Raw genomic sequence first — 13,605 nt, 5'->3', positions numbered from 1 at the left:
GTATCTATGTAACCGTTAAAGTATGAAATCTGTTATTTTATAGAATACCTAGTTATTTCATGGAGTAACTGATCGTGTCCCTTAAAGTGTAAAACTCTCTTGTATTTCATGGTTCAACTAGTTATTTCATAGAATAACGATCTGCTGCCCGTTAAAATGTAAAAAAATCTATATTATATATCTTGCACGACAAATACATATACTTTCCACCCCTGTGTTACCCCAAAAATGTTCGTGTAAAACCCAGTGTGTCAACAAAAAATGCTTTTGTTTTAGAAATAATATTCTTTATAATTCCAAGTGTCATTTTAGTAATCTTTGTTGTAATAAATGATTTTATGGTACGTTTTCATAAATACCATTTATACGCTGCATAAATTAGATAAATTGCTACTTTTTAATTTTAATTGTCTATCATTAGTTTATTTATAGAATGCCTATATATAGTAATTTCATTTTAGATAAATTGTTTATTTTACACTTTGACTGTCTCCCATTAGTTAATTTATAGAATACCTAGTTATTTCATAGAATAACTAGTTAAAGTGTCAGATTAATAACATATTACACACTTTGACGGGCACGATCAGTTATTTCATGGAATAGCTAAGTATTCTATAAAATAACTGCATTATATATTTTAACGGTAACATATATATTGCTTGCTCATAGCCTGATAATAAGCTCCCATTCGTTTCAGAAATTTTTAGAACGAGACCAAATTCCAAACTGACTTGACGAGAAAAACACACACACACACACACACACACACACACACACACACACACAAACAAACAACGACTTGTGGTTGCATTTTTAACAGATTTAGGGTAAAAGCACCAGTAGTGGGTCATTTCAGAGATCGGTTGTTGATTTTTGTTAACCTATAAATGTCAGCAATCAATACGACAAAACCATTGTAAAACTTTAGGCCACACCTTTCTGATAATAATTCACTAACTTGTTTCTGGAAAAAAATATTTTTATTTTAAAAACCAATGTATTGTTAATACGAGAAAATGCTCCAGTACTCGGCCATAGATATCCAGTGCTCGGCTCAGTAGTCTGCCGTTTCATTCTCATTGCTGTTGTGGGGTGTGAGTGAATAAATTTAAACAAAATTGAATGCGAAACTCTGACAGTTACAGAATTAATTATTCCAGTAGTTACGAAAGAATTCCGCATTCTTGACGTCTTCGTAACGTTTTTCGTTATACTATCTTCTAAACTGCAACCAGTTTGTATACTCATCACATGCATCACATTTTTTATTCTTTATCTTCTACATCAGCGGTTCTGTAGGCAGGTTCGTATTGTCAGTTTTTCGGGGGAGGGGGACAAGAATATGAATTCAATGCATTTTATACGAAATAAGCATCAAAATACAAGCGAAAATGAATAATTGCATTATGTTTTTAAAATCCAGAGAGGGGGATTATCCCTCCCCCCTTCGATTGCGACGGGTCTGTATGTAGGTAATTTGAAATTGAGAAATGAGTTTAGCGTGAAGATAATCTTACAACTTACAACAAGAATATTAGTAAACGATGAATAAACTAATGTGGGATTTGCAGCTACGTAATGCGATTATGAAGCAAACTCAGCATTATTTTAAACAAGAAATAAATTTTGATTTAATAGAGAAGAAAACCCAAGGAATTAAATATTTGATTATAGAAAAAAGCAGTAATAAGAAGTGGTATTAACATTTGAAATAAACTAATTCAAATAACTTGAGCTAACGTAACTATTGAAGTATCACTTCTTAATTCTTTACAATTAGAATGTTTATTAATTGCGGAATGAACACCAATTGAAATAAAATCATTTGTTTTATGAATTTCATCAACATAAGAGGGTTTGTAACGAAGAACAATAAATCACCTTTTGGTAATGACATGCCGAGTATTAGAGCTTTTATTCTAAACGCAACGATGGACTGAATTTACAAAACCTGTTTTCGATAGTTCTAAATTAAAATAAACATTAGAAATAAACATTATTTTAATTGCTATTTAATAAACTTTAAAAAATCTATATTAAGAACGTAGCCGACTCCTGGGTAGATCAAACAAACAGCATAAAACCAGTGGTAGAACAGCCATGGTCGACTACTGGAAATGCAATAGAATTCCATACCCAGTGGTCGGCCACCCCTTTAAAAACGATTAAGTCTAAGGTGGAGATGTTTTTTTCATTCAAACATTATGTTATACAATCCATTAAAACAAAAGTAAAATCAAATTTGCAGTATAATGAATAAAAGAAGGGTACTTAACATTTAAAGAAGATGTGTTTTCTTGTTGAAAAAAATAAGTAGAATCGCAAAGTAGGCTGACGGACACATCATTTAAAATAAAATGACTCGTTACCACTTAAGAAAAAAACCTACAACTTAACTGTTATTGGATGATAATTGGGGACAGGTAAATTTATGTGAATGTGTCAAATTCGATTTTGATTTATGCATATAATATTAAGCAGTTTTATGTCCTTGTGACTGACTTCTGGAGATAGGCCGACTACAGAAGCACTTACCCTATTTGTGCTGTGCATTGTTTCATTTTACTGATTTTGCACCCGAACAAGAACGGATCCAAAATTAGGCAAGGAGGGAGCGATTTATTATTTTTTACTGGCCTTTTTCTACATAACTGATTTAGTCATGCATGGGGAAAAGGGAGAACCTTTTTATGAAATACATAAAATTTAGAGATGTAGCCAATGTGGGGGGGGGGGGAGGAGTATGGAGGTTCTAAGCCTATTCCCTTCTTTTTACGTCTGTAAAGGCAATCTAAAATTGCAATTTCGAAACTTCAACTTCTTAAAAAATCCGAGGGGAGGGGCGGGAATACGTTTCGAAACCCCTTTTTTCCTAACACCATCGAAGGTAGTCTAAAATTGCGCTTTCGAAACTTTCGAAAAATTCTGGAGCGAAGTCCCTAAACCCCATTTCTTCTCATCCGCGTTTGTACCTGAAACGAAAGAGTTACAAATTTGGAGATAACTAGAGTAAATTATTGGTATATAACTCCAAAAGCCGCACCCAGAGGGGTGCTTAGGAGTCAGGATCCCTCTGAAATCATAAATTGTAGTTAGAGGGTCATATACCTGCCCTGACGCACTTAAAATTGGTAAGAGTGGATACTTGATCAATCAGGAGACTTCTTCTATACCCTTTTTTAAGAATTTGGAACTAATTTAGTTCTCTTTACACTGATGAAAATTCATTTTTTCCCGCAATTCAAATTTACGTAAGCTTTAGATCAATCTATACTACAATTTTCTACTTAGGGCTACATAACAAAGACTCGCAGCTTAGCTTTCTAGTAAGAAATAAGTTCCTTATTTTTGACTTATGTCTGATCATTGAACCTTAAGTGAATGACTTATAAGCTCATAAGTAGTCGCCCCAACTAAAAAGCCAAGCGTCAAAATAAGAGTGAATACACAACTTCAAGGCGTAATTTGACGATAAATACTCGTTATTTTGTTGGAAAATTCTGAAGAGTTGCGGATTTTTTATTATTTTTAATGTTTTGGATTCTTTTAATGATTGAGCTTCAACAATGTTTTTATTTTATTCATCTGAATTCTTTAGAGGAATAATTGTACCTTCGCGAAAAATCAGAATTTAAATATTAGAAAATATAATCTCTAACTCTAATCATACATCAAAACGGGTAATTATGTATAATTTCCACCATTGTATTTCTGCGGTTCTAATCAGTCTTCATGACGATCTATACCCTGCTCTTTCTCTTGACAAACTTATAATGAACTTTTCTAATGCAACTGAATTTTGAAGGGTGAATCAAATAATGGAAAGAGATTTTTTTAGGTTACTAGCTGCGTCGCCCGGCTTTGCACTGTCTACCTTGAAAACAAAAGTTATGTCAAGTGACGCGTGTTCAACAATTAGACTTGAACAACAAAAAAAAATCAGTAAAACTTTGCGGCAGATTCCGGAAAAATAACCAAAAAGGAAACATTTTAAATCTCCTGATTACAGGAAAAGCCTTTAAAACAAAAGCCAGAAGTTTATTTTTTCATATTTAAGAAAAAAATGGCAACAGATCTTTCATCTCAATATGATTTTCTTCACGCTATAAATTTTAATAAAAGCATCCTTACGGAAAGTTGAGATGAAGCACTGAATAATAATTTGAATGGAAGAAAGCCTTCGAAAAATAGGGATTTTACGTCGAAATCTGAATATCATAATTAATAGTTAATTGATGTCTTTACTAAATATTATCCGAGGATTATGTTAATCAGCCAAACATAAAGACAGGAAAATTACGAATCCATCGATACCTGGTTCGATGGCCAGTTTACTGGCGCTTGGGAGAACTGACTCGTACATAGATATTTAGATACATAAGTACATACATAGATACGCTCAGTTTTTAATTATATAAGATTGCACTATCAATCGTACAGTTGATGATCGAATGCGAAATAATGAGTGTTTCTAAAACAAGAAGGAGTGTGGCTCAATTTTTGATCCTGATACTTAGATGAAAAAACGATTCTTAGTGAAAAATAGTTGAGCTAATTTAGCTCCTTTGTAATTAGTATGGTAAAATCACACATTTAGCAATTGAATAATTTGAGCATCGAATATTTTACGCAAGTTTTCATTTATGTTTGAATCCCGGGCAAAGAATTTTCAGCGTGCGGTATAAACCTAATCTCAACTGAGACTTTAAAAAACGAATAATGTCAACCACACACACGTTAGCTTTTGCACCCTGAGAACTTTAAATGGAATGTACCGATAGCCCGGTTGCTGCATCCAGAGATTGCAGTTTCGTCCTTATTGTGAACTCATCAGTCTGGAATAGTAAACAACTGAGCTGGAATCGATGTTCTCTCATTGAAGCAGAGAGTACCAACAAACTGGTAGATAAATTAAACTTATATCGCCAGCGGGAGTTCGAAGTCGTGGTGCGGTTCAACCTTAGAGCAGGAATTAGTAAATGGAGGGAGCAAATACAATCATTTGCTTAGCAAAAGCTGAGGCAAAGACGCCAAGCCAAGTGACTCAACAACAATGAATGGTTGACATGTTTTGCGTGAAATTAGAGAAGGAAACCTGATTTCTTTCAATGCTTTGCTTTAAAATCTGTCGCGTGACTTAAGATCTTTGTTTTACGAAGTCAAGTCTTCACTATCTCCATTTTATCTCTACTCATCGGGTTCAACTCGAAAATTGAAAGCAAAGTTTGGGTATTAAGCAGTGAGTTACCGCCCTTCGACCAGGGCTAAGGCAGAAGCCTTTAAGCCTGAAGACCTTAGCCTGCCTTGTCTAGTGGTCAGAGAAGTCTGACTGCGACAGGATGGTCCGGGTTCGGATCCCGGTTCGGACATAGACGTACTTTCTCTCTCCTGTCATCGTCCTTTATTTGTAGGAATGTGTTGTTGTGCTGGGGATGGGTTGCCTACCCTAATAACGAGTCCTTGTGGTTGCGTCTACTGTAGAAGTCGGACTTCACGCCAAATTACGGTACAATCGGAAAAATGAAGCAGCGCACCCCAAATCGCCAGCCTAGCTGGCAAACGACAACAACAACAACCTTAGCCCTGGCTCAAGGGCGGTGAATGGGGTGGTTTCCTTCAGTCAAAAATACTACTTTTAGTCATTGAAATGGATAGAATGAGCAAAAAAAATTACATGGACCCAGAAAATACTTTCATTTTTCCAAAAGTTATTTTTTAATTAATTTTTTAAGATGTCCGATTTTTCAAACAAGGCGTGGTCTTTATGACGTCACAAATGATGCAATTTTGCGCATCTTTCTACTACGTTTACACGTTATGATAATCAAGCAGCGAATTAAAATTGCGCTCTACGCTTGCTATCAACCATATCGTTGCCAATACACGTGAGTAAAGATGCGAATTAAATATTTTGTTCTGTGACTGGCAACATTGAATGGCATTTCATCATTTGTGAAGTCACACGACAGAAGTGTAAACAATAAAAGCGCAACGATTTAAGAATTTTTTTTAAATATTAAATAAATTATTTAAAAATGGTCAGATCGTATGTTTTTAAGCATGCTCTTTCAGAAAAAAAAAAATACTTTTAAATTTTTGGAAACGACTCCATTACTGCTTTATACGAACTTGTTTCTTTTTCAGCATACACGTCATGGATTATCTACTTTTCCGAGTTATTTATTTGGTTTTATAATTACAGGAGTCAGCATTATCCGACACCCGACTGTGAAGAAGGAAAGTTTCCAAGTGGATGAAGCTGTGCTCGAATTGGAACTGAACTCCCAAAATGTTCCCATGAACTACTCCCATCATAAAGAATTTGAGTTTACTTTGATATTCGTGTTTGTTTTTCTATATGTCTTTGAATGAATTCTTTTGGAAAAAAAACTGCTACATGTGCCTGGAATTCTTGAAGAAAACAAGATTCGAACTCTATGCATTTTACGGGGATCGATTAATCAATGATCAATGGAAAAATAAAAGAACTTTTTGGCGAGTAGTATTCTATTAGCAATGCAAAAGTGTAAAACTTCAAATCGTGCAGTCAAGGACCCAAAAATATCTTTATAGATTATCTTTTTCGACAACATGAAGCATAAAAATTATACTCAGTAACACCTATAATTAAAAGGAGATGAGCAACGTTTTACAGCACAAAATTAACAGATACACGTGTTTCAGGTTTCAAGGAACCCCTTTTCCAGTGAAAATAGTGAGCTTTTGGATGTAAAGATATCCGGTAAGAGCCAAAATTATGTTAAACACTTGTAATTATTTGACGATCCATTTCTTTTTCTGGGTACTGCAATTTAATTCCGATTCAGGTTATTTTTTGTACTGCAATTGTGTTCTACACAAGTTTTATCCATTAACGTCCATACAGATTTTCGGTAAACCAGGGATTTTTTTTTTTTTTTTGGCATAAAATTATTTTCTGGTGATCAACAATGAACACTATCTACTGGAGTTTAGGACTAATCCACTGGAGTTAGGGTTAAAATTTCAACTATCAAAATATCATCAAGCAAGCAATTGCTCCGTTCAAATGTAGAAGCAATTTTCACCCGTCATACCTTAACGAGGGATTTTCTAGTTATAAAATAATATTGCGTAATATTAAAAGCATGACATTATTCATGCAGATGTATTCGAGATTTAAATGCATTTGCAATGTTTTCAAAGTATTTCGGTCGCCAAGTTTTGTTTTCAACTTGGCGACAAATTAAGGCGATTCTTTTTTTTTTTTATTATTAATCTGGTTTCAATTGGGTTATTGTTGGTGATATTTAGAAAATAAATTATTGAATCACATTAAAAATGCCAATACTGGGGAAATTACATTAAATTAGGGTAAAAGGAAGTCATGTGATACACACGTCAGATCGTTTTTATAAAATCCTATACAGCTTCTAAAAGAAATAGCTAAAACAGTTTAAAGAAGCATCTTCGTTATTTGTAATTTACATCTTTGCTCAATGTGGTTGTTTCCTTCAGTCAAAAGTACTACTTTTAGTCACTAAAATTGATAAAATAAGCAAAAAAAAAAATAATAACATGGAGCGAGAAAAACTTTCATTTTCCCAACGCTTAGTTTTTAATTATTTTTTTAAAATGTCCGATTTTGAAAGTAAGGCTGGTCTTTATAACGTCACAAATGATGTACTTTGGCGCATCTGTCTGCCGTGTTTCCACATTATGATAATCAAGAAGCGAATTAAATATTGCACTCTACGCTTACTATCGGCAGAATCTTGAATATTGAAAGCGCACACAATTAAAGTAATGTTTTTTAAATATTAAACTTAGTCAAATTATTTTTTAAATGGCTAGTTCCTATGTTTTTAAGCATGCTCTTTCAGAAAAATATACTTTTAAAATTTCGGAAACGACCCCATTTGCTATGAATTTTCTTTTTTCGAATCAACTCCGCTTAATCGGGTAACGAGTAAACGAACACCCCTCTTGTACGAATAGAACCTTCCGGTATTGAATATTTCCCCACAGACACAATGTCAAAGATCCCCGCTTAATATCATAACTTCCCCCCGATAATCGAATAATATTAAACAGCTTTCATAAATAGTTTTGCTAAAATGTTTTAATGAATCTTATATCTTTAAACGAGCAATTTTTGTGGGTATGTATATATTTCGTATCTCAGAAACGGCTCTAACGATTTGGGTGAAATTTTGGATTTAATTGTAGTTTTGCATTCTAAGTTCATCTACATCAGTGTTTTTTCTGTAAAAACGCGATTTTTTACAAAAAACAGTTTTTAATATAAAGTCTAACTAAGTTAAGCCTTGAAAAAAACTGTGAATTGATACATCAGGCAGACGATTTGCAACCATAACAATGAGAATCTGTCTCTTCTCGTTTTAAATTTTTAAACTTGCTTAGGGTTGCCAGGTTTGGCTTATATTTGCTACTTTGGCTAATTTCAATCACACTCGGCTAAAAATAAATTCAAAAGCATTATGTAAGTCGATGTAAGGTTTTTTTTTTTTTTTTTTCAGCAAAACTATTGCTTGACTGTCTTACTTTATTTTATTTACTTATTTTCTTTTTTACACTTCAAATAATTTTATATGTTTTTTTTAATCACGCATCTAAATTTTATTTCGAAAAAACATGTCTTGAGACTGTTTATATTTTGTGGATCATCGGTTTTTATGGATAGCATGCTGTATTTAGCATTTTCTGGCGTAAAGTGATCAACTACACTAAAAAGTACTTATTCCAAATGAAAATCTTGATCGGGATAAAATCGTGAATCGCAGCTCTTTTGATAAATGACAGGAAAACTGTCTAGTGGAAACAAAAATGTAACCGATAGTTTAAAGCAAAATGTTGATTTAATTGCATTCAGAATCTTCTTTGTTTGGTACTTTAATGTTATAAGAAGGTCGCGGCGCATTTTCAATCCAATTTTCATATTTATTGTCGTCATGTTTGTTCTTAGAAACTACTTTTTTTGGCAATACCGTGCGTTAAATATTTCACTATTCACTATTCAAGAGTCACAACTGACTTCAACTGCATTTATGTCGAGGACTGCATACTAAGTGCCTTGCCTCCATTGCTTTTATATGCCGATAGATGGCAGCACCATCACCGGATCGAGCAGTTAATGAGAATTTAGAACTAGTTCAAGAGCTAATAGCTACCTGGTACTAGCACCCCCAGAGGTATCGTTTCACTTGGAGGACATTGAGACCACGAGCATATTTAACGTCGCCCAGTCCCCTTTAATGACGACGGTGGGTCTTCGACCAGCAAGGATCGAACCCGAGGCCCTCCGGCCCCGAGTCCAATGCCTTACCGATCAGGCTACCACGGCCCCGTTAAATATTTATACGCAACCAGCTCAGAGTTTCCCTAGGTGTATATCTGTGGGAGAGAGGTGGCCTATATTCAGTAGTAGTCTTCTTACAGCTGAAATGATTATAATGCTGATCAAGTGTTTGCATGCATATCTCTCGCTTCTCGGAAGCATATCCAAAGACTGGCGAGAACCTTAATATTTCGTTAACATGATGCTTTTCAAGTATATTTGAAAAAGTATCGAACCTTAGAAAAAAAAACAAGCTGACAAAAAATAATTCTTTTAAAGCCGAGCGAGGCTCGGTCGTCCAGGTACTGAAAAATAAATTAAGTAAGAACAATTATTGACATAAAAATATAAAATAATATTTTCCACCAACGACGGGCGAGAAACACAACATTCACATTCCATCAAAACATTTCTACTCTTCTAACTACTTTTGTCCTTAATATTGCAAAAAAAAAAAAAAAAAATCAAAACGCTTATTGTAATGGGGTTGCTTCCAAAATTTTGTAAAGTAATTTTTTCTGAAAGAGCATGCTTAAAAACATAGGATCTGACCATTTTTTAAATAATTTATTTAAGTTTAATATTTTTAAAAAATTACTTAAATCGTTGCGCTTTCATTGTTTACGCTTCTGTCGTGTGACATCACAAATGATGAAATGCCATTCAGTGTTGCCAATCACAGAGCAAAGTAGCTTCTAGATTGTCATAACTTGGAAACGTGGTAGAAACATGCGCCAAATTGCATCATTTGTGACGTCAAAAGACCATGCCTTGTTTTCAAAATCGGACATTTTAAAAAATTTATTGAAAAATAGCTGTTGGGAAAATCAAAATATTTTCTAGGTCCATGTTTTTTTTTTTTACTCATTCTATCAATATCAGTGACTAAAAGTAGTACTTTTGACTGAAGTAAACCACCCCATTGTTCAAGAATATCGATATCTTAACTTTTTCTGGCATTGTCAGAAACTTTCTATTTTTGTTTACTTTCGACAACTTTAGATGAAAGAGCTCGTTTGGTAGCTATTCTATTTTATGAACGTTCATATGTAGAATGAAAAAAAAAAAAACGTTGAGAATCGGAGCGGTTATTTGTATAAACTAAAGCAAAGCGTTTTTTAGACGAATACAGTGTGTGAACTTCCGTTTTCAGTGATGCTAAAAGAATGGAAAGTCCATTCACGGACCCAATATTTAGTGTCAACGAAGCCCATTATAACGCTCCGCCGCTCCCTTCCAAAAAATTTCATGTTGCTGGTGAGCAGTTTGCGTCAGCAATAAAAAATTCATTTCTCATGAAAAACTCGCGTTATAGCCATTTCGCGTGACTCGGATCGCGTTGTAGCAGGATCCGATTATATAACGTTTTTAAATTATTGTTTTTAATGAACGTAATGAACCAACACAAGCAAGACAAAAAGTCCAATTTTTCGTGAAAAAAATGTTTTTTTTTTCTTTTCTTTTCTTTTCTTTTTTTTTAAATCATAATATTAATTAAATTATCTGCATCAATTTAAAAGGAGATAATTCCGGCGGCAATATTGATTTATTTTCTCCTAAGGTCAGCAAAGAGAAGGTGTTTTCACGAAGTATAAAATTATTTTAATCGTAAAAAAGAGAATGACATGAAAATATTTATACGCCCTGGAAGGCAATGAGATTCTTAAAAATTAGAAGATGTTAATTCTTAATTGAATGTGAGAATAAGGGATAATACATGCGTAAATATCAGATTAGTTAGGAACATGAAAACTCCGTTTACTGATTTAGAACATTTGTGTGAACAGAATCCGAAACGAAAGTCAAATTGATTAATTCATTAAATTTTGTCTGCTATTCCTTAGATTGTTCGTTGCTGGAAGTACTTTAGAAATGCTAAACATAATGGAAAAAAAAAAGATTTTTGTAATGAAGTGGTCATTTCTTACAAACATATTCGAAACAATGAAGGTTAAATAATATACTTCGTTTTCCTTTTGCATGCATACTTAACATTGGACTAAAAATTGCAGTGCAAAACTTTTTTTTCTTTGCTAATACAGTAGAATTCTGAATTTACGAATTTCGACGGACTAGTGATTAAAAAGCACACCAAGTGCAATAACGTAAAACCGAGGGCAAGGGTAAAAATGTAAGCGTGCTTTTTTTTTTTTTTTTAATTGACACTTTTCCAATAGATTACTGGGAAAACTTGTACTATTTCTTTGTTTTTGTTTTTAGATACAATTTTACGTTCTAAACTAACAATTTTTTGCGAATTTGTCTGGACCTGCATTCGTCAATAAAAATTGTTTTTCAGTTTTTATGCTTTGACAATAAAGACAGTAAGACGAAACAGAAAGAATGTTAGAAGGGCTTCAAACAGCTAAGGATTTTTTTTTTTAAATCTTGATTTTAAAAAAAATAGAGAAATAATTTTTAAAAAAAACTAAAACAAAAAGAAAACGTTTGCGAATCTTGTTGGGGAAGTATTATTTTGATCTGTTTAAAGAAAAAACATCTTAAGAGAATCGTACAAAAAGAGTAACTTAATAGCTGGAATATTTTGACATTAACGGCATAGGTAGGTTTGCCAGAGGTCCCGGTTTGACCGGGACAATCTTGGTTTTCAGACAAAATTCCGGTGTCTCGGCCGGTTTGCTTCACGTCCCGGAAAATGATAAATTAGACTTTAGACAAAAAAGTCTAAAAAATAATTAACTGTGAAGAATTATATAGTATAATTACTTTGTCATTTGTAACATTAATATGTAAAATTAATATTGAATTAGCTTGTGAAGGTATTTACAACAATATTAAAACCAAAAGAGTTCTAGCTAATGAAAAGCATGTAAATATTGTTCATTTTTTTCCTTATTCAAAGTGTTTCTCCTTTCTTAAGTAACTTGAAAACATTAACATGTTAGTAATAAAATGTTTAAATTTATCTGCTTTGGTCATGCTATATTACTCCTGGTTTTGGTTCACAATTTAGTAACCATTTATGCATATGCAAAATGCATTCATATCTATATATGAATGTTAATTTATGTACTACCGTCTAAAAAAATCAAGCTAAGGTTATTAACCTTTTTGAATACCCGCGTCACTGGGGGAGGAACGGAGGTTTCTTTTCTCTGATGTCCCAGTTGAACATTTCAGAAACCTGGCAAGCCTAGGCATAGCCATTTTCATGCACCAACAAAAAACAACGTCGAAAACGAGATGATGTATGAAACAGAAAATATAAAATCGAGGTTTCACTGTAATTATATTTTATAAAACTCCTTCATATGTAATTTATCATGGAAACAATAACGCATTTGAATAATATTTTCTAGCATTTCCAAAAGCTTAACAACTATTACTAATCAATTGAACAAATACCTGTTTCAAGTAACCGAAGGAAGCAACATCGTTGAAAATACCTAAATAAGCAGAAACGTGTCTCAAGCTTCAAGAAACCTCTTTTTCAGTGCGGAAATGTGGGCTCTTGAATGTAACCTCTCCGATAAATGCAATGAGATGGAGCAGTAGACAGTTTAAATAGTCAAATAACCAAGAGAAAATGAAACCTAGAGCCGAAATCTGTTACATAATTCCAGAGGTGTAGGAACTTGGTGGAAGTAGGGGGAGCTGAGACACATTATTCCATAACCAGAAAGTAATTTAAAGGGGGGGGGGGACACTTAAATTTTTTCCCCATAAAATATTAGCTTCTCAAAGCTTTTCTCTCTCCATCTCTCACTCTCTCTCTTTCCCAGCAAAATTTTCAATCATATTTAATAAATACATTGTATGTAGAGATAATGAGGTGATAAAACTCTGGTTTTGAAAGGGGATCGGTCAGTACTCGAAGATGAGCGCATATAAGGGAAAAATTCAAAATTCTTGTTCTAAAAACGAGTTTTTAAGCGATTTTTGGAATGTTAAGAGGAGAAAAGGTTCGAATAAACTTCCCTGAAAATTTTTCGAAATTAATGTCTTAAAAACGGATTATATACCATATTTGTTGTCGTTAGTGAAACTAGTAATATGACTCGAGGGATTGTCCTCGATCGAATTTTCAAATCGATTTACATTTCCCTCTCAATACTTCGAATTTGAAGATCCAAAATCGCTATTGTAGACAATCTTCAATGATGTCAGGGGAAAAGGCTGCACTAGGGTTCTACTCTGGTAATTTTTCAAAGTTGTCCTAGGGAGCGTTCTTCAATGATGTTATCAGAAAAGGTTCAGAGGTTCCTTCTCCTTATTTTTTTCGAAATTATAATCTCTAAAAAAGC

The 13,605-nt window shown here is 33.5% G+C and overlaps 1 protein-coding gene across 1 annotated transcript in view; it reads left to right on the top strand.

The window, feature by feature from the left end:
• LOC129234611 (uncharacterized) overlaps window positions 1-6,480 on the top strand; it is a 56,030-nt gene extending 49,550 nt beyond the window's left edge. Inside the window, exon 3 of the mRNA XM_054868641.1 lies at window positions 6,206-6,480. Within this exon, the coding sequence (XP_054724616.1) occupies window positions 6,206-6,235 (30 nt within the window). The 3' untranslated portion in view covers window positions 6,236-6,480. The remainder of the gene's footprint in view (window positions 1-6,205) is intronic.
• Window positions 6,481-13,605: the final 7,125 nt, after the last annotated feature.

The sequence above is a fragment of the Uloborus diversus genome, chromosome 1, assembly GCF_026930045.1.
Source record: "Uloborus diversus isolate 005 chromosome 1, Udiv.v.3.1, whole genome shotgun sequence".
NCBI lineage: Eukaryota > Metazoa > Arthropoda > Arachnida > Araneae > Uloboridae > Uloborus > Uloborus diversus.
This window is presented reverse-complemented; position numbering and strand designations above follow the sequence as displayed.